The sequence below is a fragment of the Lemur catta genome, chromosome 17 (genome assembly GCF_020740605.2).
Source record: "Lemur catta isolate mLemCat1 chromosome 17, mLemCat1.pri, whole genome shotgun sequence".
Taxonomy (NCBI): Eukaryota; Metazoa; Chordata; class Mammalia; order Primates; family Lemuridae; genus Lemur; species Lemur catta.
In genome coordinates this window covers 22,709,192-22,734,684 of record NC_059144.1, presented here as the reverse complement: position 1 = coordinate 22,734,684, position 25,493 = coordinate 22,709,192, and the positions used below count along the sequence as shown (strand labels likewise).

Sequence of the window (25,493 nt, the reverse complement as noted above, 5' to 3'; positions counted from 1 at the left end):
GTCCGCAGGGCCAGCTGCTGCAGAGTGGCCCAACAGGAGCAGGACTGAAAAGTGTCTGCTGAGTATAGTGACAAACCGGTGGTCGTTGTTAACCTCAGCGGGATGGCAGGGACGAAGTCAGATTGCAGCAGGGAGAAGGGGAGGCGAGGAGTAGAGATGGCAAGTGGAGGGAAAACATTCAAGCTTGACCTCACAGGGGAGGAGCAATGGGTGGTAGCTCAAGAGGATGAAGCTTGGTTTGTTGGTTTGCTTAAGACAGGAGAGAGTTGAACAGGCTTAAATTCAAGAAATAGCTATGAAAGCTGTTTGAGAAAAGCCACTCATGCCATGAAGGCACCGAGTGAGTTTCCTAAGGAGGTAGTAAGGACAAGAGCCTAGCAGGGCTGGGTGAGGACACATGGGAGTCGGGAGAGGAACAGGAAATGCACCCAATTGTGGACCAAGGATCAGTTTGCCCCTGGGGTAAGTCACTCCTTGACAGAATCATCTCTCTGGGTCTCAGCGTGTTTATTTGCAAAGGTGACTGTTGGGTGATGGCTCTCAGATTCTAGATTCCATTACTCTAAGCATCCAAGCTTTTAAAACTTGGTGAGTCTGGGTTTTTAGGATCCTAAAATTCTGGGTGAACATTTCCTATCCCGCGGATTCTCTGATTGTGAGATTGTGAAATTCTGAGATGACACATTTGACTGCTCCGGTGATGTCAGGTATATGGTGGATTCCTTGGCCCTGTGGCCTCTCGAGTGAGCTGGGGAAAGAGAGCTCAGCCGGCCTTTCAAAGCGAGGTTATTTTGAGGGCTGTGTGCAGGCCTCGTGGCGGCGCACCCTGGGGCAGGAGCGCTGGTGTCTCTGCTGGGGCACCACCTGGCCTCGGGTTTTACTCCATTCCAGAAAGCCCCAGGCCTGCTGGACAGGGTTCAGAGAGTGGCAGGTGCACGGTGAAAGGCGGAGGCAGAGGGAACGATGTGAGGGAAGAGGATGGCATTTCCCACTTGCAGTTCTGCCCATAGGAAGGCAGGGAATGGTGGTCTGAAAGCACAGGAAGGAGGAAGCCATTCACGCCTAACCCAAGACCTGAGACGTTGGGGTGGAATTTAGAGACCTGAGTTCCAGCTCCAGCTCTGTGACCTTGGGCAACGGCTGCCTCTCTCTGGGCCTGTTTCCTCCATGAGGGGCCCTTCCAGGTCTCACTCGGCCTTGCAGTAGCAGAGGTGGCTCTTGGTTCTCTTCCCAGGGACTGTTAGTAAAAGGAAGCTAGATTAGCAATTTAAAGTACGATTTTTGAATGTCTACCTTGGGAAAGGCGCACACTCGTTCATTCACTCATCAGTCCACAGCACAGTTCCTCTAGCTCAACCTTGTGTTAAGCATGGACAGAAACAATAAAAGCTCCAGGCTTTGTTAAATTGCATTAATTAACAGTTCATGTATTCATTCAGCTAAGTTCCAGTCCAGCCTCGCTGTTTTCTATGTTTTACAAGTTACTCGGTTTATCTTGTACCTTCCCCTCATCTGTAAAGTGGGGATAATAATTTCTGCTTACCTCACAGGCTTGTCTTGAGAAGCAAAAATTTTAAATGCATATGAACATTGTGAAAATTATAAATGTTTATGCCAAATGCATGGTATTGCTCTTATTATATCTTTTATTATTGATTTTTGAGTATGAGGCATTCTCTAGGCAATGTGGAGCCTACAAAGAGGAGTAAGACCTGGTTAATTCCCTCGAGGGGCTTTGGAAATTTGGTTAAAATAGTCCCTGTCTTCTTTTCCCTACACTGCCAATGGCAGCTGCTTTTAGCTGCAAACGAGGTCAGCCTGCTTTCCCTGCCAGCAATCCTGTGCTGTAGTGTGGTGGGTTGGTCATTAGGCCAGCACAGGGATGGACATAAAATGCAGAACCCCAATCAGCCACGATCTTCAACGTCTCCTACCTTGGCCCCTTTTAAAAAATTCTCCAATGGGCCGGGCACGGTGGCTCACGCCTGTAATCCTAGCACTCCGGGAGGCCGAGGCGGGTAGATCGCTCGAGGTCAGGAGTTCGAGACCAGCCTGCGCAAGAGCGAGACCCCATCTCTACTAAAAATAGAAAGAAGTTATATAGACATCTAAAAATATATATAGAAAAAAAAAATTAGCCGGGCATGGTGGCACATGCCTGTAGTCCCAGCTACTCGGGAGGCTGAGGCAGGATTGCTTGAGCCCAGGAATTTGAGGTTGCTGTGAGCTAGGCTGACGCCACGGCACTCTGGCCAGGGTGACAGAGTGAGACTCTGTCTCAAGAAAAAAAGAAAAAGGCCGGGTGCAGTGGCTCACGCCTGTAATCCTAGCACTCTGGGAGGCCGAGGTGGGTGGATTGCTCGAGGTCATGAGTTCGAGACCAGCAAAAGCGAGACCCCGTCTCTACTAAAAATAGAAAGAAATTATCTGGCCAACTAAAATATATATAGAAAAAAAAATTAGCCGGGCATGGTGGCACATGCCTGGAGTCCCAGCTACTCGGGAGGCTGAGGCAGTAGGATCACTTAAGCCCAGGAGTCTGAGGTTTCTGTGAGCTAGGCTGACGCCACGGCACTCACTCTAGCCTGGGCAACAAAGTGAGACTCTGTCTCAAAAAAAAAAAAAAAAAAAAAAAATTCTCCAATGATGTCCCAGGCTTACTGTTCCCTAACGTAACTTTACCTGATAACAGTTATCAGGATTTACTTAGTTCTAGGCACTGGGTTAGTTTCCAGGGACACAATGATAAATATGACATAGTTCCTGTCCTCAAAGAATTTACCATTGATTAGAGACAACAGACTGAGACATTTAAATCACAATACAATGTGATAAGTGCTGCAGAGAATTATGTTCCAAGCCCTATAGCTATTCAACCACTTCTTGAACACTCACAGTGAAAGAGACTTTGCTGCCCTCTGTGCTCTGCCATTCTACTGTTGGGTAGTTCAGATTCATTCATTCATGCCTTCATTCATTCAGTCAGTCAATAAGTCATCATTGAACCCCTTCTGTGTCAGGCACTGTGCCAGCCCTGGGGACACAGGCAAAGTTCCTGTCCTTATGGAGCTTAGAATCTGGGGAGAGAGACAACGAATAAATAAGCAGCAAATATGTAATATAATTGCAGGGAGTGATAAACGCTATGAAGAAAAATTAAGCAGGATAAGCAGATAGCGATGGGATGGGGAGGGGGTACTATTTTAGATAAGGTGGACAGGGAAGTCCTCTCTGAAGGGGTGACATTTGAGCAGAGACCTTAATGACGTGCAGGAACAAACCACCTGAAGAGGAAGAACATTGCAAGTAGAGGGAACAGCAGATGCAAAGAACCTGGAGTGGGACTAGGCTTAGCATGTTCAAAGAACACCAAGAAGGTCACCGTTGCTGGAGCACAGGATACGAGGGGATGAGGGTGACATTATTGGACAGGTAGGCAGGGGCTAGATCACGTGGGACTTTGTGGGCTGGAATGAAGGGTTTGGATTTCATTCTAGTGTTTGGGGAAGTCGTTGGTGGCTTTTAACCAGGGAGTGACGTGTTCTAATTGCATGTGCAGAGCATTTTCACAGATACTTTCTCCTTTGAGACTCACTGAATCCTAAGAACAGCAAAGAATCATAATTCTCTTGTTGCAGATGAGGAAACTGAGGTTCACCTTGGTTCAGTTGCTTGCCTGGGGCCCTGTGATTAGTGGTGAACGGAGCTGGAACTTACCAAGTCTTTGTCTTCTGATTCACTGTCCTTATAAAGCATTGTTTCTCCACATTTGGTTGTTCAAGTGGATGAATTAATGAATCAATCAGCCAATCATGTTCCCGTCGGGGTCCTTCAGAGCGAGGGTCCCAGAGTGTAGGCTGAGGCTGCACACTGCCTTTCAGACTGGACTGGGGATCACGCAATGGCTCCTGGAGTGCTCAGGAACCACAGCGTGTCTATGTATGTGCGTGTGTGTGTGTCTCCTCCTTCTGCCCAGGTGGATGAAGAAACCCCGATGTGGAGTCCCTGATCACCCCCACTTGAGCCATAGGCGGAGAAACAAGCGCTATGCCCTGACCGGACAGAAGTGGAGGCAAAAACACATCACCTACAGGTGCTCTGACCCCCTTTCTTTCTCGCTGGCTCTGGACTCCCCCTCACTCTGAGTCTCAGAGGCTCACAGTGTAGGGGGGTGATTAGGACCAGGTGCTGAGAGCCTATGACTTTGTCCTCCCTGTGGCTTCCACAGGATGCTGTGACTCCTACTTCAGGTTTATTTGGTCCTTTGGGGGCTCATTAGTTGTGTTCTGTTTAGATGCCTCTGGTTTTTAGGTTACAGAAAGTGGAGTATGGCTTGTTCAGTAAGTTTCAGGTGTGATAAAGAACCGGGCTTCATTCATTCTCCCTGTCACTTCCCTGCCAAACCCCACCTCCTCTAACCCGGATGCCCTCCCCACCCAAGGTCCGCCTGATGGACTTCACCTGAGATTCCCAACACAGTTCCAGTTGTTTCCCAAGGAGTAAAAAGGACCTGAATCACAGTAGTGTCATTCCTTGACTGTCTGGGTAAACCAAGGGCAGAGCAGGATCAGTCTCCAAGCCAGACTAGTGGACCAAGAGCAGAGATGATGGAGCCACCAAAGCAGACTCAGAAGCCAGAACTCAGAGTGGGGCTGGGCACGGGCCAGGCACAGGGCGGGCTCAGGTGGGTGCTGTTTGGCATCTTTCAAGGCTCTCCTGTCATCTTGGGTGGATCCCCTGGGTGCAGGGGCAGGATCTAAGACAGAGATTCTTAGAGTTAAACTAAGGGTTCTCCTGCTGACAAGCTGATGAGACCAGAACAGGATTTTTTTCAGAAATATGACAAGAGAAGGAAACTTCAGAAGAATCTGGGTTAGAAACTGGATAGACTTTTGGGTCTCCTGAAAAGCCAGAGTGGACCAAGAGATAGAAGAACTGGGTTCTGTCCCAACTCTGACCTTAACCTTATCACCCAACCTCTCTGGGCTTCAGTTTCCTTACTTATGGAATGGGTAGAATAATCCATGTCCTGGGCATTCACAGGGCAGAGCACCCAGAAGTAGTGATGCTCCTGTGTGGAGGATCAGGCAGTATGGGCATAGTAACCTTGAATAGCTAAATCCATAACAGATTAAATCAGATACTGCCCTATACCAGCTTCTAGGCAGACAAGCAGTAGTTGGTGCCAAAGATTTTTCTAAAGTGACTTTTTGGCCGGGCGCGGTGGCTCACGCCTGTAATCCTAGCCCTCTGGGAGGCCGAGGTGGGTGGATCGCTCGAGGTCAGGAGTTCAAGACCAGCCTGAGCAAGAGCGAGACCCTGTCTCTACTAAAATAGAAAGAAATTATCTGGCCAACTAAAATATATATAGAAAAATTAGCCGGGCATGGTGGCGCATGCCTATAGTCCCAGCTACCCGGGAGGCTGAGGCAGGCTGAGGCGTAGGATCGCTGAAGCCCAGGAGTTTGAGGTTGCTGTGAGCTAGGCTGATGCCATGGCACTCACTCTAGCCCGGGCAACAAAGCGAGACTCTGTCTCAAAAAAAAAATAAAAAAATAAAAAATAAAGTGACTTTTCATTTAAACTCCTCTCCACTGTTTGAATATTTTTAAAATAACTTTTTAGAAAATGCTATCTACCAACTTTTCTACAGATTGGAGTGGAGTCTTTTATTCAACACAAACTTTGTTGGAGATCAAATATAAAACACTGATTAAAGCAAAGCTGTTCTGATTGAGGCAGGGGCGGGGATCCAGAGCTCTGCCCACTCCACCTCTTCTTCGACCCCTGGGGCACCTCAGCAAGATTCTAGGGTTCAAAATGTGAAGGTCACTGAGCCCTATTGTCTTGGATGCTGCTTTTAGCTCTGCTAGTCTCTGTCTGCTCCTCCCTAATGAGTCTCCCTCTCTCACCAGCATTCACAACTACACCCCAAAGGTGGGTGAGCTAGACACACGGAAAGCTATTCGCCAGGCTTTCGACGTGTGGCAGAAGGTGACCCCACTGACCTTTGAAGAGGTGCCATACCATGAGATCAAAAGCGACCGGAAGGAGGCAGACATCATGATCTTCTTTGCTTCTGGTTTCCATGGCGACAGCTCCCCATTTGATGGGGAAGGGGGATTCCTGGCCCATGCCTACTTCCCCGGCCCAGGGATTGGAGGAGACACTCACTTTGACTCGGATGAGCCATGGACGCTAGGAAATGCCAACCATGATGGTAAGGCCACAAGGGGACAGGGATAGTCTTGGTTGCGCAGTTCTTGGGAAAGAAGCCCTGAGGAAGAGCTTAGAGGACACCGTAGATGACTTTCTAGAGCTTCTTGTCTAAGAATCTAAGAGGGTGGGACTGTAGTCTCTGATAATATTTAACACTTGATCCACCAGGGCCAGGACCACGGAGATGGGTCAGATCACTTAGGAGATGGTCTAATTGGGCTGAGGCAGGAGGGAGGGGTTAGGCCATGAATAAGAGGATAAAGTAATGGATCAGAGGCTGAAGCAATAGTTTAAAAGGCACTAAAGCTGAAAGTGGTGGGCTCTGGCTTGAGTGATGAGAGTGTCAAAGGCCTTCTTACAAATGACATGACCAACATTCTTCTTTATGTCAACTTCACAGGTAACAGGCCCCATAATTACTCTTGCATCCTTGGGTAATTTGCCTGCACCACCATGACTCAGTGAATATTTATGGAGCCAGAGTCAATTCTGTGCAGCAACTGTAACAATATTATCCAGGTTGCCAAAGAGTTCCTCCTTGACGTTCAGTCACAAGGCACTTGCTTAGTACATAATAGGCAAATGGACATTATTATGCCCATATTTAAGAGGAAGAGTTCAGGGCTCAAATGGTATCACTGGAAGGTGGCTGGGGCTGAAACCTCAGTTCAACTACCTGGCTATGAGACAAGGGACAAATAATTTACCCTCAGTCTACCCATCTGCAAAGTGAGGGGCTAGATTGAGTGCTCCCTAAGGTCCCTTCCAAATCTAATGTAACATGACGCAGAGTCCTGCGAAGCGCAGGGGAGCCAAACATTTATATATTAAAAAAAAAAAGGCACAGTCTCTGCCCTCTTGCAGTCCAGCGTCAAGTGTGTGCATTTAAGTAACCCTGTCACAGGCAGACTCTACTGCAGGCTGGAGCAGAGGTACCAAGAAAATGCAGCAGGGGTCTGGAGGATAAGGGACAGAGGATTCTGGCTTTAAGATTATAATAGATGACAATTTGGCCAGGCGTGGTGGCCCATACCTGTAATCCTAGCACTCTGGGAGGCCGAGGCAGGAGGATCGTTTCAGCTCAGGAGTTTGAGACCAGCCTGAGCAAGAGCAAGACCCTCTCTCTACTAAAAATAGAAAGAAATTAGCTGGACAACTAAAAATATATAGGAAAAAGTAGCTGGGCATGGTGGCGCATGCCTGTAGTCCCAGCTACTCGGGAGGTTGAAGCAGAAGAATCGCTTAAGCCCAGGAGTTTGAGGTTGCTGTGAGCTAGGCTGATGCCACGGCACTCACTCTAGCCCAGGCAACAAAGCGAGACTGTCACAAAAAAAAAAAAAAAAAAAAAGATTATAATAGATGACAATTAGTGGTTATGCTAATGTTCTAAGGCCCATGCCAAGTACTTTCCATGAAATTATTATATTATATAAAATATATAACAAAACTAATTAAATTTAATTATATATTAACTAATATGTCATTGAATTATATAATATAGAATAATATTAAATTATCATAATAGGTAGATATTATTATCCTCATTTTACAGCTAGGTAAGCTGAGGTATAGAGAAACATTCAGTAACCTACCTAAGGTCCCATAGTTGATGAATGGTGAAATCAGGCCTTGAACCTGGGCACTATGACCCTGGAGCCACCATGCTAAGCTTCCATGGTTCTCAAACTACAGGGGCACAGCAGAATCACCTAGAAACCATTTTTAAGAATGCAGATTCCAGGCTCCTAACCTCTTGCTATTCTGATTCTCTGGGTCTGGAGTAGGGCCTGGAAATCTGCAATTGGTCTAGTAAATTCCCCAGGGGCTTCTGATACCGGTGATCATCATCCTGAGAAACACTATCTGAACTCCCAGTTTCCCCAACTTGCCTGATTATAAGAGCCAGCTGGAGTTCTCGTTATAAACGCGGTTCCCGGGGACTCCTCCGGGACATCCCGACTCTGGAGCTCAAGCGAGTCTGGGAAACACAGAGCATCCTTCTTTCCTGCCCTCAGTGATGCTTCAGGCTGAGCGCAGACACTGCAAGGCCCATTTCCTCAGAGGCCACGTCTGGTGTCTGTAGATGGGGGTCGCCTCCTCCAGGACACTTTCTATCACTGCCTGGATCGGGGATTGGCAGCTCAGGGTTATCTGGCAAAGTTGGTTCAGGAGATGGTTTGGCTGAGGCCCAGCCTGGGCAGAATTATCAACCTGTTAAATTTCTCTTTGTCCCCTTTCCTATCAAGCTCCACTTCCTTTGCCCTGGTGTCTCTCCCCTATGTCCTGGATGTGTTTCCTGGCCTTCTGAGTACCTATTCTTTATCTCAATCTTATTTTTGGAATGGCTGTCTGTGCTAACTGATAAGGTGTGAGCAGAAGAGAACTAACCTTTCTGAGGCCCTGTTATGTGCCAGGCACTGTTAGCTGATAAGGTTTTAGTTATATCCCTGATAAAGACAAATGACTTTTCAAAAGGCTGTTGTCCAAACAAGGCACTGGGAAGACACTCCCACCCCTCCGCCCTCCCCTTCTGCCCAGCACTGGGGGTGTGCACTTCACACACCCACTTGCTGCTGGAGAACTTGCTGGGCCCAGCCCCCCAAATCCCAAGAACTGGTGGTGTGTGGGAGAAAGACCTGGGACCTCGCATCTGTCCCACCCCCATCTCTGGTGAACAACTGCCAATTCTGATAGCCATCCCAAGATGGCTAATGTCTTCTTTGGAGAAGAATCAGGACTTTGCTCTGCTCCAGAAAAACAAGCATGATCTGTCCAGACCTAGCTCATCACTGGCAAACTGGAATGCAGTGAATCGCCCAAAGACAGGTTTTGGAATGAGAGGAAAGGAACTAAGATTTATTGAGCACCTATATATTATCTCATCTAATCTCCACGTAGACTCAGGGAGGGAGTGAGTGGAGTTTCTTGGGAACTTTTGGTTGATTTGCTTTCTTTTTAACTAACCTTTCAGTATGAAAAACTTCGAACTCACAAAAGTAGGGAGAATGATGTCATTCCCCAGGTCCTCCCGACCTGCTCCAGCAGCTGTCAACATTGTGCTGTTTCTATTTCATCTACCCACCCCCACTTTTATTTTTTGGCCGATGTATTTCCAAAAAAATCCTAGACATGATATCATTTCACCTGTAAACACATTGGTATACACCTAACAGACAGACTTAATTATAACATAACCACAAAATCATCATCGAACCCAACAAAATTAACAATTTCCTAAAATCTAATACCCAGTTTGTGCTCCCTTTCCCGAATTACCTCGAAAATATCTTTTACAGTTGTTTGCTTGACTCAGGATCCAAACAAGTTCGCACATCACACATGGCTGACGTGTCTCTTAAAGTGCTTTTAATTGAAAACACCCCCAACGCGTCTCCCTCCGTACAGCTGTCGAACAAACTGCTCGTGTGTCCCGAGGACAGTCATTTGGCCTGACTAGATTCAGGTTCACTTTCAATGTGTCTCTCTCCCCCATCATTCCTGCATATTGTTAATTAGAGCTACAGGCCTGACTAGATTCAGGTTCACGTTTTTGGTGCTGGTACTTCCTGGTCACGGCATCGGGAAGCATGTACGATGCAGGTGGCCCCACTTTCAGTGACGTTAAGGTCGAGCATTTGGTTCAGGTTGTGTCAGCCCAACCCAACCGTTATATAATTCACCTGGGGACTTTAAAAAAAAAGTTACTTACCCACTTGCCAATCCAAACCTGCTCAATCAGGACCTCCTTCCCCCGAGAACCACTGATCACCAAGGTGGTTCTCTCCCCCCCAACCCCATCCCAACTAGAGCCTGTGTGGAGGGGCGAGCTCAGCCACCAGACCTTAAAGCCTGTTTCTGGGGCTACTTTCAGGTGTCCTCTGTCCTCATTTCTTTCAAATGAGTCAAGCAATGAATAAGTTATCAGATAGTCACTAAGCTCTGCTGGGAGGGAGCCCAGCCCTGCGGGAGGTGACAAGACAGGAAGAGTCACCATGACCTTTCTTCACAGAGCAGAGCCCCTCCACACTTACCTCACTAACCCTCCCCCCACCCCAGGAGACAGGCCAGCAGTTATAATCCCCATTTTACAGAGGAGGAAAGTGAATTTCTTGACCTGGCTCACACCTGTAATCCCAGCTACTTGGGAGGCCAAGGTAGGAGGATTGCTTGAGGCCAGGAGTTCAAGACCAGCCTGGGCAACATAGTGAGATTTCCCCCCCCATCTCAAAAAACACATTAAAATGAATAAAAAGTAAAAAGAAATTTAGTTGGAAAGTGGCAGAGCCAGGTGGGACCCAGGACCCTGCATTTTTAACAGTTGGTTCTGCTGCAGGCGATCCAAGGACCACCCTTGCAAAAATACTGAGCTCCTGGCCTTGTTCCATGCTGAGTGTTGTCACTTCACCCTGTCAAGCACAAAGCTTGCCCTCAAGGAGCCCACAGCCCTGGGGCGGATGAGAGTGTGCACTGCAGTGATAATGGGGGGCAGAGGCAGTGCCAGAGAGTGCAGAGGAGAGAGCTCGCCCTGCTGGCTGGGAAACCAAGGATGGCTTCCTGGAAGAGAGGCACTGAGCTGAACTTGGAAGGAGTAAGGTTATTCCAGGTGTAGGGGACAGCACTGGCAGAAGAACAGAGGCAAAAGGAAATGCTATAACCCTTGGGGGTCTGGGGGCGTCCATGAGATGGGAGTCACCATGCATGGAGGTCCTAAGAGAAGGGAATGGAGCAGAGACAAGGTCCACTTGAATAGCCCAAGAGACCGCTGGGGACTTGCTTGGAGGCCCAGGGACTGACAGGAACACCCCCTATCAGGGGTGCTGGTCCTCACAGCTCAACATGACCTTGCTAATAAAGAGCAATACTTCTGTGCCAGGAGGCAGATGAGCGTGCTACATGCCTTGCCTCATTAATCTTCACCCCTGTTCTTTTGATGAAGGTGCCATTGTTCCATTCATCTTACAGAGGAAGAGATTTTAAATGTCACACTGCTAGGACATGGCAAAGCTAGGATTCAAAGCCAGGCAGTGTGGCTCCCAGAGACTATACTCCTGACCACTCCGCTTCCCTGCCTCTCACGCTCTTGGGGAGTGAAGCCCCTAACAGCCTCCTGCCCAAGAAGCACAGGGGTCTTCTCCACAGCGGGCCCCTCCTCCTCGGACCTCGGCCCTCGTATCACAGGCTCCGGGAGGCCCCTGCCCCTCTGCTTCCAGCTGCCCCAGAGACCCCTGGGGTTTCTCTGCAGCAGGAGGCCGGCTCCCAGCTCTGCCCTTCCTTTGGGTCCCTGGACCCAACCCATGGGCCTCTTTCCTGTAAGGGGTTACTCTCCTCTGCAGACCCAGGCAGAGGGGCCAGGGGAGTAGTTGACACAGGCCGTAGACAAAGGTTTAGAGCCTCCCCAGGTGCTCAGAGCCCTGCTCCCAGGCCCCCAGCTGAGATCCCCGTGCATGGCTCCTGAGGAAGAGCCTGGCTGGGAGACTGAGTCCCTGAACAGCTTGTCCCAGCTCATGGGACGGGCCAGGAGCAGAGCCAGGACTGGACCCCAGGAAGCGAAGCTGCCTTCCGCTGGCGCTAGCAGCCGCCTTTCTTTGGGATGGAGCTCAGAGATGAGCTCACCGTTCCCTGCTGCCAGAGGACCTGGGCCTGAGGAAGGAGCTGGGGGCGGCCTGGCCTTCTCGCGCCAGCTTGCCCTTCGCCAGCAGAAGGCCACCCCAGGCTTTTGGCCAACCTTGCATTGATCTTGCCCATCCCCCTTCCTTTCTGTTGCTCAAGGGAGGCTTCGCTGCAAACACTGGTGTCAGTAAAAATGCAGGCACACACTTCCTGCGGCCTGGGTCCACCCCATGGGGGTTCTACTTTCCCAAGACCTTAGTCAGGAAGGCCAAACAATGCCAACCCCCATCTGACCCTCCCGGGGCCCTCGGCTGGGCTGGGACAGGGCTACTTTGCCAGTGACGCTGAGGCCAGAGTGGGCAATAGGACTCCTGACCACCTCCTAGGCTCCTGGCACCTTCCCTGGACTCAGAGGTGGCAGGAACGGGCTGAGACACGCCTTAGGGCCAGGAGATAAGAGCCAGGGCTCAAGGGGCAACGAATGCCAGTGAGGACACTGAGGCTCAGGTGGACCCACTGGCCAAATTCACCAAGCTGCAGGGGAAGAGCTGGCAGCGCTGGCACCATGTTCGGGGGCCCAGGCTTGTGACCACCAGCCGTGCGGCTGCCTCAGTTTTACCTGGATGGTGTTTTCACCTGCCCTTGAACCACGGCCTCGATCTTGGCCAATAGCTCAGTTCTTCTGGAGCTGAGGTCCCCCTGCCTGAGAGCTGCCCCAGCCCAGGCCCTGCCTGCCCCTGGGGCTCCCGCTGCTGCCCAGGACTCTCTTCCCGCTACTTGCACCTGGACCCCGGGACCAGGATGGGCCTCTGGACTGACCCCACTGCTCCCCCTGCCTCGGGGCTTGTTCCCTGTAATCCTCCCCCAGCCGCAGCTCCAGTGATTTCATCCTATCACCATCCCTACCCCTGCTAAAGCCCCCACTGGCCGAGAAGCGTCCAAACTCCTCTGCGTGGCATCACAGCCCAGCTCGCCAGCCTGGCTGACCTCATCCCGCTCTGCCCTCCCCTCCTGCTCTGTTCCAGAGCCAAGTGGAAGGAAACTGCCTGTCCGTGGAGCATGTTTATAGCAGTCCCTCTGCCGGGAATGCCGCCCCCACCCCTTCCTCTCCTCCCCCTGAATCCATCCTCCCCACTCCTTATCTTTCAAGACTCACCTTTATGACGCTTTCCCTGAACTGCTTCCTCCAACTTTAAATGACCCCCCACCCCCGAATCCCCACTCGACCCTTATAGACATCCCTGAAGCACCCAGAACACTGTGCCTCACTCTGTGCAGAGCTCTGGAGAGCAGGGTTGGGGCTGATTTCTCCGTGCGTCCCCAGAGTCCAGCACAGGGCCTGGCACAAGGCATGTGCTCGGTGTCTGCTGGCTGACTGACCTCTAAGTGGGTGCCCTGGGCACCTCCCCATGCCCCTCTCCCCTCTCCACAGGGAACGACCTCTTCCTGGTGGCTGTGCACGAGCTGGGCCACGCCCTGGGACTGGAGCACTCCAACGACCCCAGCGCCATCATGGCTCCCTTCTACCAGTACATGGAGACACACAACTTCAAGCTGCCCCAGGACGATCTCCAGGGCATCCAGAAGATCTATGGTGTGTGTTGGGCCGGGGGGCTGCTCCTTCTGCCTGTCGGGGGTGGGGCGGGGTGGGGGGCGCTGCCATCCTCCGCATTGCTGCTGTCTCCGACTGCGCACCGACCTTTATAGACTTCTGTCATCTTTGCCAGAGAGGACAGGCTGCCCCCAGCACACTCGGGAGGGTCTGAGCTGTAATGGGGAAGGACAAAAGCGAGGACAGGGCGCCCCCCTCCCCGTGCCCTCTTCTTTACCCGCCCCCTTCCACACACCTCCCCCTCACCTCCTGCACTTCCCTCCGTCCTTCGCCAGATGGTGACTGAGCACCTCACAGTCCCACCTCTAGCCAGGGAGCTCCATAATGTGATAAGTATTGTAACCAGAGCTTTGTTATTGAAAAAGAGAAAAATGAGAAGTTCCTGCTGTCTGGATAAGGTATGAAGGGCCTCCTGCCACATCTCTCTCCCAGTTCAGTTCACCTTGGTATGTGAAGTTCTTGTTCTGCTCAAGTCAGGTGAGATGAGACAACCAGTTTATTTGCACAAAGACTTGTTAACACAGCACAGGCCCCCACAGCCCGGGCTGCGGCACGGGAGGAGCATCCCTGTGGAGGAGATGCCCCAACCAGAGCCCTGACCTGCACAGAGGGGGCAGCAGGGGACAAGGTGGGGGCAGCAGGTGCCAGAAGGTATCTCAAAAGGTAGAAGGGGCAGGATCTGCTGACAGATCAGATGTGGGGGTGAGGGCAAGGAGGGAGGGTAAAGGATAACCCCAAGGTTTCTGGCCTTTATAATAGTGGGGCAACAGGATTTACCTACAGCTCCAAAATCTGGGCTGGGATATTGATTTGGGATCTTTGGTGTCTAATACAGTAACCACTAATCACATGTGGCCATTGAGATTTAAGTTTATAGTAATTAAAATTAAAGTAACATTCCAATTCCTCAGTCACACCAAGAACTAGTCATTCATTTCAAGTGCTCAGTAGCCACCGCAGCTGTGGCTAGAGGCCACTGTACTGAACAGTGCAAATCAGGGACATTTCCATCGTCACCAAACGTCCTACGGGACAGCTCTGATGCAGAAGGCCTTTAAAGCCACGAGGCTGGATGAGGCCACCTAGAGTACCAGTTCTCACCTTGGCTGCCCTTTGGAGCCACCTGGGGAGGCCACCCCCAGAGATCTGGTTTTAGTTGGTCTGGGTGATCCCCAGCATACAGAGTTTAAAAGCTCCCTGTGTGACCCTAATGTGCAGCCCAAGTTGAGAAACACGGACCTAGGGACGAAAATGTAGAGAGAGAAGAGGACCCAGGGGCACTCCAACCTCTAGTGTAGGGCAGATGAGGACAGGCAGGCAGCAAAGGAGGCTGAGGAGGAACAGCCCACGAGGAAAGAGGAAAACCAAGAGAGCACAGGGCCCAGGAAAAGAGAGGACGGTGTCTCAAGGCAACTGTTTCTGTGATCTTGCTGCTCAAAGTGTGGGCCTCAGACCAGCAACATCAGCATCACCCTAGAACTGGAAGAAATGCAGACTCTCAGGCCCCGCCCCAGGCCCTCTGTACCTTATCCAGAACCCCAGGTGATTTATATGCTCATCCAAGTTTGAGTTGAGTCATGATTGGATATGGCAACATGGCGGTCACTGGTGATATTGACGGAGTAGCTGGAGTGGGTGACGGGGAAGAAGCTACCTTGGGGTGGGATAAAGAAGGAAGAGGGGTGAGAAAGTGGGGCCAGTGTATGTGAAGAGGGGCAGAGAAAGAGGGCATGGGACAATGACCCTAAGGAAGGACACGTTAGCTCTGTAACAGGACAGAAAAAAGAGAAGATACTAGGTTTGGGGGTGGAAAGATGAGAGTTCCCTTCTAATGACTGTTTTCTTCTATTTTCTCAAGGATTGGGGAGCTAAACTGGGGAGGGGGGACAGGAGGTGGAATGTGGCAGACCTGTCTCAGAACTGCCTGGGGGATGATGTGGTCATGGCCGTGGGAGGCAGGGAACGGCTTGGCCCCTCTCTAAGATGCGGCCCCTCTCCCCAGGACCCCCAGCAGAGCCTCTGGAGCCCACGAGGCCACTCCCCACACTCCCCGTCCGCAGGATCCACTCACCGTCGGAGAGGAAGCATGAGCGACAGCCCAGGCCCCCTCGGCCACCGCTCGGGGACCGGCCATCCACACCAGGCAGCAAACCCAACATCTGTGACGGCAACTTCAACACGGTGGCCCTCTTCCGGGGCGAGATGTTTGTGTTTAAGGTGAGGCCGGTTGACTCTCCCCTGCCCCACGCCCCCCATGGATTAGGCTGCTGGGGGGCCCGCATGGGAGCTGGCCCAGTGGCCAGGACATGGGGTCTCTTCCTGGTGCTGCCCGGTGAATCAACTTGTTTCCAAGATGGTGGGGCAAAGACTGGTGATGCCGCACCTTCCCGGGGTTAACGCTGGGGAAATGCTGGAGAATGGCTTCTCGTCTGTGGCCTTGAGCAAGCTGTCTCCCTTCTCTGGACCTCAGTTTCCCCATGTGAAAGCTGGGGGAGTCATTCCTCTAACAAAGGATGTGTGAAGACCAATGAGTGCCCGGCTATGAAGAGGGCAGGCTTGGAATAGGGGCTGGGTCGGTGCTGGCTGAGTCTGACTCCAGATCCTGCCAGGGCCTGGGAGGCTGCTACTGGCCAGGCTACCTCTCTTCTCTGTCCCGTGCCTGTCACTTCAGTCACAAGCTAACCGGGTGGCAGCCTGCCTGGCACGCTGCAGGTTGCGTTCCCAGGGAGCAGACTCCACGTGGGGGTGTGGAACATAGGATTTTGATTGGGGGGTACCTTTGGGATCAACATCTGTGGGAAGGGGGAGAAGGAAGCAGGACCCAGCGGAGGGGGAAGTTATGCAGCAACGTAGGCCTGTTGCAGACTTGGCCACCCCTGCAGGGAGCTCTGCGGCTACAGTGGCCTGTCGGAGTCATGCCACGTTGGGCCCCAGATGGCTGGACCTTTATACCCCCTGCCTCAGTCATTGGAAGAGGAAGGGCATGAACTTGAGGGAGGCTCCCTGAAGCTGAGACCGTCCCCAGAGGATGAAAACTCCCTGCTGGCCACACCCCCACCGCCGGGGCAGTAAGCCCTCCGCTGAGGGGGATCTGGGTGGCGCGTGTCCATCACTCTGGGTGAAGAGGGCTGCCTCACGCCCCTCGTGGAGTCGCCCCCAGCAAGCTCCGGGCCCTGAGCAAGAAGCAGATGTGGGTCGGCCCCAGTCCAGCCCCTCACAGAGTGGCTCTAAGTCAGTCACTTGGCCTTTCTTAAGACTCTGTATATCTCAAATCGACTTAGCAGAGTCACAAAAGGAAAAGTAAGGTTAAAAAACTGGACGCAAAAGTGCTATGTAAAACACCTTTTAAAAATACTAGCTTTTGTACCATCTTTTATGAATCACGTTCCTTCTTCTGCACTCACTTTTCTTCGATCCTCCCCACTGAACCATTCATAGGCAAGTCTAGGTTTTATCTCCATTTACATGTAAGAAACCTGAGGTCCTGGGAGGCCACAGGCCTTGCCTCCATTGCCTTCCAGCCAAGGGCTGCGGTGGGGACAGGGCACCAGTTAGAAGAGGAGGGGTTTTTGTTGGACTCTTGGCCTATTTAGCTGCTGTTTATCCAACATGGACTGTGTGCTCCATACTGTGCTGGGCACTTCGCCTAGAGTCTTTCTTTGGATCCTCCTTACTGCCTGCACTTGCAGGTGAGACCCTGGGTCACCCGGCTGTCAGCAGAGGAACCCGAATTCACCCAGGTCTTGAGGGAATTCCCCCAGCATGCTGCTTCCCAAGGTCCTCGCCCTGCTGGCTAGAGCCAGCCCCGTGGAGGGCGCTCTGCCCAGTCTCGCCGACCACCCTGCTGAGAACTGGCCCAGCTGACGTCAGTGACTCTTGGCTGCCCTCACGTGGTCACTCCAGGCCTGGGAGGCAACCTCTGCAGCTCCCTCGCGCCTCCTGTCCCACACCAGGCCTGTCTGCTCCGTCTCATGACCGCCAGGCAGCAAGAGCCATCGGGAGGCTCAAATGAAGAGGGTCACAGGAGCATCCTGTCTTCCTCCCAGGGTTAGAAAGTTAGAAGCAGTAGATGGACAGACCCATGGAGGGTTGCAAGACCGGGCCCAGGGAAGGTGTGGGGTGTCTGGGGCCTGAGCCCCAGGGCTGAGATCACTGGGTCCAGAGGCAGAGCCTGACACGCCTCTGTGTCCCCACTTTCCTCCCAGGATCGCTGGTTCTGGCGCCTGCGCAATAACCGGGTGCAGGAGGGCTACCCCATGCAGATTGAGCAGTTCTGGAAGGGCCTACCTGCCCGCATAGACGCAGCCTACGAAAGGGCTGATGGAAGATTCGTCTTCTTCAAAGGTAATGCAGCCTATGCTGTGGGACCCGGAACAGTTCCCTGCCCTTCTTGGAACTGCCTTTTTCCCATCTAAGCTGGAAGAGGCAGATGCCCTGCAACCACCCTTCTAGCCCTAAGAGACACGGACCTCTAACAGGACAGGTGATGCATAGTCTGGGGAAATCAAGTCAGGGAGTGATTATTGAGGGTCTGTGTATGCCAAGGTTGGTGGGGTGACATGAAGCAGAGGGTGGGATGGGCAGTTGAAGACCACTCCATGGAGGGCCATCCTGTGAGTTCTGTACGAGCCCAGAGGGAGGTCACCCAGGCTGCAGGGGTCAGGGGAGGGAGGGAAGAGGGGGCTAAGGTGCCCATCCTGTGCCCAGCACCGTGCTGGGTTGTTTCATGACAATTATCCTGACTTGGGCCAGGCCCAAGATGGGTGAGATTCGGATAGTTAGTAAGGAGCAAGGAGGGCACTCCAGAGGGACAGACGGCCTGGGTGAAGGAGCCGTGGTGGGACATGCGGGGTCATTCAAAGGGTTAGCAGACCCACCTGACGGCCACATGAAACTGGGAGAAGTGGCCTGGAGAGGTCGCATGGGGGCGCATCCCGAAGAGGCTTGGTTGCCAGGCCAGACTGTGGTCCAGATCCGTTAGGCCAAGGCTGGAAATTCACTGAATGTTTCTGCGCAGCAGAGAGCCATAGGGCTCCCCATGGCAGGGCAGAGGCAGGGCGGTCGTGTCTGAGGTGGCCCTGGACGGGGGGAGAGCACCGTCCATGCTGGAGGGCCAGGCGAGCTGCGAGGAGGCTCTTCCCGAGAGAAGGAAGGAAGGAGAGGGTCGAAGATGAAGGTCCCTATTGGGGACCTGGGAGACAGAAGGCGATGAGGAGGGAGCCCTGCTGTGGTGCAGATGAGGAGCTCTGGGAGGCCACGGGGGGTCAGGGTGTCTGGGACAGGAGAGCCCCAGAGCTGGTGTCACTGGTGGAGGGGGCGGGAGTAGGAGTGTGCACGAAGTCACGGGAGTGGCCGGGATCACCAGAGAGGAGAGGCCCATGTCGCATGGAAAGTGGGCAGGGCTCAGAGCCCGGGCGGCACGGGGCAAGGCATCCAGAATCCATGACTGGCTTCTGGCTTCCTGTCCCCAAGCGCTGCCTGGCCAAGGGCCAAGGGGATCAAGCCAGCCTCGGGCTCTCCTTCCCCCACACTCTGATGCTGGGCAAGCAGCACTAGCCACACCTCTGTCCCTGAGTCATGGCGGAAGGGTGACCCTGGGCTCCTCTTGTCCACAGGTGACAAGTACTGGGTGTTTAAGGAGGTGACGGTGGAGCCTGGGTACCCCCACAGCCTGGGCGAGCTGGGCAGCTGTCTGCCCCGGGAAGGCATCGACACGGCTCTGCGCTGGGAGCCTGTGGGCAAGACCTACTTTTTCAAAGGCGAGAGGTACTGGCGCTACAGCGAGGAGCGGCGGGCCACGGACCCCGGCTACCCCAAGCCCATCACCGTGTGGAAGGGCATCCCGCAAGCCCCCCAGGGGGCCTTCATCAGCAAGGAAGGCTGTACGTAGGGGCCGGGCTGGCGGGGTTGGGGGAGCTGATTCTGTGTGGTTCTCATCCGGGCCACGGGCAGACACACAGGGCGTCCAGGTTTGAGAAACCAGCTGGTGGCAGACACCTGCCTCGTGTCTAGCCATGTCCATAGGGTAGATCAAGTCATGGTTTTTCATCTGCAAGAATGATTCACAATTGAGAGATGTTCTCACAGACTGACTTCCTTCCTTAAGAAGGCATTTCTCCAACAGTGGTCCTCAGCTGCGCTCCAGGGGCTCCTTGAGTTATCAGATCTGAGAAGCAGTGACGGACATGGGTGGTTCAAAGGCGGCTTTTCACGCAGCCTGAAGGCAGGAAGAGGGAGAGAGAGGTTTTTTCATTTATGAGACTGTGTCCCATGCTCCTCCTGGAGACCAGGTGGCCACCAGCCCCCACAGCTGCCATCAGGAGCTCACAGCCTGTCTCCCCACCAGACTAGGAGCTTCTCAAAGAGGAGCCAGTCCAGCCAGGTGCAGAGTGGGCAACCCTGAGTGTTTGCTAAATACTTGATCTGGTCAAATCACAGACTCTGGAGCCAGGTTAGCTGGGTTCCCATACTACCTCCACCTCTTACGTCTCAGTTTGCTCATCTATGAAATGGGGATAACAATGGTACCTACCTTTATGTAATGGCTTTGTGAGGACTAAATAAGCTAAATTATGTAGAGCACTTACAATAATGCCTAGCACACGGTCCATGCTATATAAGTTTTAGCCGCTATCATCATCATCATCCTCCTCATCATCATCTTGTTGGTGCATTTCAGTTTATACAGAACGACAGGATTCATTCATTCACTGCATAACAATTACTGACAGCCAGCTTCTGTGATGGGGGCTGGGGAGGTGGCAGTGAACAAGACTTGCATAGCTCCCAGTCTGGTGGCAGAAAACAAATACGGTGGCAACAAATGCTGTAAGGGAAATAAATGCTGTGAGAGAGCGACGAGCCGGAGGGGCTGTTAGAGACAGCTGGGGAAGGGCTCTCCGAGAAAGCCAGTGGCTACAGGGGCAGAGATGCTATTTGCTGGCTCTCCTGTGTACCTGATGCTTTACACACATGGTCTCCCTTTTGGGGGAGCCTCAGAGACAAGTGACATCAAGGACCTTGACCAGTGAAAGTCCCAGCCAGGGTGGGGAGCTGGCCAATGAGGAGCATTTGAATGAGCCGCTTTGTCCCTTGTGGACGCTGTTGCTGGAGCCTTGGGGTGGCTGCTCAGGGAGAGATTGGCAGGGCTGCCTGGCTCCTCTTCCTGAGAAGCTCCTGGTCTGGTGGGGAGACGGGCTGTGAGCGCCTGATGGCAGCCGTTGGGGCTGGTGGCCACCAGGCCTCCAGGAGGAGCATGGAAAATGTCTCATAAATTAGAAAAACTTCTTTCTCCCTCCCCCACAACAGTCCCAAAGATCCTGCATCTGTGTTGTGAAGTGATGTATGTTAAGCCAAAAAAAATTCATAATTACAGAGACGCAGTGTCTGCTGTCAACAAAGGGAGAAATCTTGCTCCCTGCCTCCCTTGGCTCAAGCAGGAGCCAGACTGAGGTCCTAGAGCTAGGGAGACAGTGCTTGACAGGACCTGCATAAGGGGCCTGTGGGCACAGTGTGACAGAGCTGTGACCCCAGGCTGAGAAGGGTCCTTCCTGGGTGGCACAAATTCAACATGTCCCAATTCTACCTAAAGCCCCTCAGTGGTTTCCCAGGACCTTTGAGACAACAAGTGGCCGCTCCAGGTCCTGGGTGCCCCTCCCTGCAGCTGCAGCTGTGCTGTTTACCGGCCGATTCAGCCCAGCACAGCCCCCACCCCCTCGCTGCCCCAGCACCCTGTCCCCTCCCCCTCACGCTGCCAGAGCAGGTGCCTGGACGTGTCTGGGAGAGGTGATGCTTGGCTGTATTTCTGCAGATTATACCTACTTCTACAAAGGCCGGGACTACTGGAAGTTTGACAACCAGAAACTGAGCGTGGAGCCAGGCTACCCACGCAACATCCTGCGGGACTGGATGGGCTGCAACCAGAAGGAGGTGGAGCGGCGCAAGGAGCGGCGGCTGCCCCAGGACGATGTGGACATCATGGTGACCATCAACGATGTGCCGGGCTCTGTGAACGCCGTGGCCGTGGTCATCCCCTGCATCCTGTCCCTCTGCATCCTGGTGCTGGTCTACACCATCTTCCAGTTCAAGAACAAGGCAGGCCCTCAGCCTGTCACCTACTATAAGCGGCCAGTCCAGGAGTGGGTGTGAGTAGCCCAGAGCCCTCTCTGTCCACTCGGTCTGGCCAGCCAGGCCCTTACTCACCAGGGTCAGGGGCAGCTCTGGCCACTGCCCACCGGGGCCAGCAGGGCCCTAGGCCGGGTCATACAGCTGAAGTGGTGGGTGCATTGGCCTAGGCTGAGCGTGGGGCAGGGAGCCATGGGGGCTGTGCCCCAGGGTGGGTGTCTGGCTCCAAGCTGCCAGTCTTCTGTCCTGGGTAACCTACTCTCTACTCAAGGGAGTAAGCCAGGCCCCACCAGGAGGCAGGGACCATGCCAGGAGAGACCCTGTGGTCACTGCATCCTGTGGTGTCTTCCTGGCTGGGACCCAGCACCCTCTGCGGGAAGCCAGCACTAGCTCTCATCCCCCAACTGGGAGATGCCACCAGTCCCGGTCCCCTTTTGCCAACACCTGCTGGTCAGATGTCACCCCACCCCCTCCCCACTGTCCTCCAAGGCTACAGGACCCCTGCTGCTGACACAGTGGGCAACAAGCCTGGGTTTCCCCTGCTGGCATACAGCAGACCCCTCAGGAAACCTGTTCCACTGGTCAGGGTCTCCTCCGAGACCCAGGACTTAGGGTCACATGCTGCAGGCAGGGCTGTGGCCCACCTGGGTCTGACAAGGACCCAGCTCTCACATCGTGAATATTTAAATGTCCTGTCACTACTGTTTAAAGTCCCATTTTGCAAAGGCTGCTTGAGGCGTTAGGTGAACTAGAGGTGACTGTCTTGGTGATGAGGCCGGTGTGGCGGCCCTCCCCCAGGCGATAAGGACCAAGGTGCTGCTAAGGCCACTCTAGCGCCCAGACACCCCAGGAGCCGGTCCCTGCTCATGAGGCTACAGAGCTGGGGCAGAAGCTGACCCCGTTTCTGGAGGCCGATCCAAGTTTGTGACTGTCCTCCACTCCCTGCCATTATCCCTGTCCCTCTCCCCACTCGCTCTGTCCCCAGCCCTGCCCCAGCCTGGCACTAGTGACCTGGGGCTCAGCCTGACTAGCTGAGGCAGAGATGGCTGTAGGGCCAACACTGGCAGGGCCTGGGAGTAAGGGCCCAGGGCAGCCTTCTGGAGTGCACTGAGACCACCCTGAGGCCAACTCAGTCTCTCGGCCCAGAAGCAGTGTAAGCCCTGGCCGACCCACCTCAAGGGGCCATCTTCCTGCACTGCTCTTGGTTAAAGGGCACCCCCAACTGGTAGCAGCCCCAAGCCTAGGGGCCTCCCTTCTTGACCTTGTCTGGCCCACCCTTCACTGTCTCTGGCAGGGTTTCCAGGGCTCAGCTTGCCTTGCCCCAGTCCAGCAGAGGTAGTCCTGCTTGTCACTGAGGAGCCCTAGGCAAGACCAATGGGTTCAGCAATGCCCACTGGCTCTCTGCCAAAGCCAAAAAGAGGTGTCAGGCAGTCTTCAGGGTGCTGGCACGGTCCCAGATGCCACCCCGCCCTCTGAGCCTGCATGGGCCATGCCCCCACCCTGTGGCTCCTGGGCTTTGGGTCAGCTTAGCCTGTAGCACAGACAGGGACTCCTGCTGCCCTGGGAGCTGTCTCAAGCAAAATCTCTCGTCCCAGAGGCGCCTATGTGGGTCTACTGTGTCCCCTGTCATCATCCTTGTTTGTTCATTTTGGCCAAGGGCAGGCTCCCTGGGGCAGGCAGGGAACAACTGCAGAGATATTAGTGATTCATAGGTTTGTACAGTGTTTTATACTTTGCAAAGCACTTTATTAGCTCACACCTGTCCACTCACATGAAACTCGTGTAGGCCCTGGGAGGCCGAGGGTAACTCTCATCATGCCCTCAGATGAAGCACAGAGAGGTTATGTTACTTGCCCAGGCCATCCAGTGGGCTGGCTGGGTCTCATGTCCCCATCTGTGGACCCTGTAGGGTCTGAGATGAGATGAGAAGTGTCTCCTCTATCCATCTCTTCCTGGCCTCCCTTGCTGGTCCCTCTCCACTCCTCAGGTTGGTGCTCTCACTTCTTGAAAGCTCTAGGCACCCCCCACCTCCCGCCAGGCTCCCCGCTGGCTCCTGGTACTACCTAGGCCAGCTGAGAAAGAGCAGGGGATGGGGCAGGCAGACCAGGCTGCAGACGTGAGGGATGTGGGGCCAGGCCCAGAGAGGGCTCAGCCTAGAGGCTTCCAATCTCAGATTCTCCTGCCTGTTGTCATGTGTTTGTCCACCACCCCAGGACAGGGCAGATGGACAGAGGGGCAAAGCACTGGGGGCCCCAGAGCCCAGCTTCCCCTCAGCCTGGGGAACATCACAGCATTTCAGTGTCAGTCACATTTTAAACTGATCAGCCTTTGTATAATGTTTTTTAAATCATTTCTAAATAAAACAGAAATACAGAGTGTGTCACTTTCCTGGGACGTGGGAACAAAGATCGGGTTCTCTAAGAGTGAGCTTAAGAAGCTTCTGGGAGAACAGGGTGCTCTGGGGTGTCTGGGAGCTGCCCCACGAATTCATCTGCCAGACCAGCAAACATATATCCCTCCTCTCCAAAAGGCTGACCCTGGAGGCCCAGTGTTACTGGGGTCCCAGGAATACAGCCCGATGATGCCTCATTTGGATCCAAGATAGGGGAGCAACACCCCTCAGGAGGAGTATGGGGAGGGTCATTGTGGCAAGAGCATCTCTGAAGTCAAGGCACATGGTGCCATGACCTGGGACACAGGCACGAGCTTGGTTCTCAGTAATAAGAGGCAGACGAGGTCAGGAGCCCTGGCCTGGTACTGGAAGACAGTGACAGGGAGGGATGCCCCAGGGCAGCTGAAGAGGATGAGGGCGTGCATGAAGGTCTGAGCTGAGTTTGGGTGCAGGCTGGGAAGCAGGCTGGGGGAGAGGCTCCGGAGGCCTCTCCACGGGGGCTTCTAGTCCCCGGCGACCTCTTCGAATTCTCTGTGGTCTCCAGAGCGCTGAGGCTGGGAGAGGGGCGGTAAGATAGACACAGGGGCGTGGGCCAAGGCGGGCAAGGACGACAGGAGGCAGCAGGCGGGAGGCATCCTCCGGAGTCAGTACCAGGAGGTGCAGGCGATGAGAAACCGCACGTCGTCCAGCGGGCCCCACGGGCTGGGCTCGGGCTGGGGCTGAGGCTGAGGCCGGGGTCGCTCTGGGCCCTCCGGTGCCGCTGGCTGGGGCTGTGTGGGCTCCGGGACGCCCTGGCCGCCGCTCTGCTGAGCCCCCATAGTCTGCGAGAACAGAAGCCCTTCAGGCCTAGGTCAAGGCAACCCCACTAGGAACCCTTTCCCACTCGCCCAGCCCAGCCCAGCCCTGCCCAGCCCTCACCTCGCGCAGCCGCAGCCGCATCCGCCGGTGTCTCGGAGCCTGCCTCAAGCGTCGGGAGGAGCCGGCGCGGTGACGTCACCACGCACCGACTCGCCCTCCGGCCGCCCCAGTGTAAACTAGGCATGTTGGCCGGGGGCGGGGCCCAACGAACACGGCCGGCCAATCCCGCCCCGCGCCCCGAGGCCCCGCCCCGCGCGCAGCCAGGGACTGACGGCGCCGCCCGCAATACCGGGCGCCCGGGCGTTCCAGGCCCTGAGAAGCGGACGGTTCCTCGCCCACGCACGCAAGGGAACCAGCAACCAGCAACCAACATCCATCTTGCGTCAGGCAAGACTGCCCTGAAGCCAGGTGCCCCACAGCTCTCACAGGGTCTTCATACCAGCCCAGGGGAAAACTGGAACAGATTCTCATCCTCTGAAGACCAAAGAACACTGAGACAGAAGTTGGGTGAAATATGGAAGAACTACAGTAAAGAGTGTGTCTTCCTCTTGGCCCGGGATGTACCCTTCCATCCTGATGATGATGGAGAGGGGGATGCATGTGTGGAGATTGGGGACCTGGGGAGTGTGTGTCCATCCCATCCAATATTCCCAGGACCCTGGGACAAACTGCACACAG

At 53.9% G+C, this 25,493-nt stretch overlaps 2 protein-coding genes across 2 annotated transcripts in view; one reads left to right on the top strand and one right to left on the bottom strand.

Annotated features, from left to right (window-relative positions):
• Positions 1-23,940, top strand: part of MMP24 (matrix metallopeptidase 24) — a 43,378-nt gene extending 19,438 nt beyond the window's left edge. Inside the window, exons 3-9 of the mRNA XM_045528734.1 lie at positions 3,977-4,093; positions 5,916-6,220; positions 13,262-13,423; positions 15,444-15,658; positions 17,647-17,785; positions 19,057-19,323; positions 21,252-23,940. Coding sequence (XP_045384690.1) covers positions 3,977-4,093; positions 5,916-6,220; positions 13,262-13,423; positions 15,444-15,658; positions 17,647-17,785; positions 19,057-19,323; positions 21,252-21,589 — 1,543 coding nt within the window. The 3' untranslated portion in view covers positions 21,590-23,940. The remainder of the gene's footprint in view (positions 1-3,976; positions 4,094-5,915; positions 6,221-13,261; positions 13,424-15,443; positions 15,659-17,646; positions 17,786-19,056; positions 19,324-21,251) is intronic.
• Positions 23,290-25,444, bottom strand: MMP24OS (MMP24 opposite strand). The gene is made up of 2 exons (XM_045528736.1): positions 24,876-25,444; positions 23,290-24,778 (listed from the first exon to the last, which is right to left on the bottom strand). Exons 1-2 carry the CDS (start codon positions 24,894-24,896, stop codon positions 24,602-24,604), a joined length of 198 nt encoding a protein of 65 aa, XP_045384692.1. The 5' UTR covers positions 24,897-25,444; the 3' UTR covers positions 23,290-24,601.
• Between the last annotated feature and the right edge of the window lie 49 nt (positions 25,445-25,493).

Coding starts and splice junctions, on each gene's coding strand:
- MMP24OS (XM_045528736.1), bottom strand. CDS start 24,896: ATGCGGCTGCGGCTGCGCGAG. Junction 24,779..24,875: donor TGCGGCTGCGGCTGCGCGAG/GTGAGGGCTGGG, acceptor CTGTTCTCGCAG/ACTATGGGGGCTCAGCAGAG.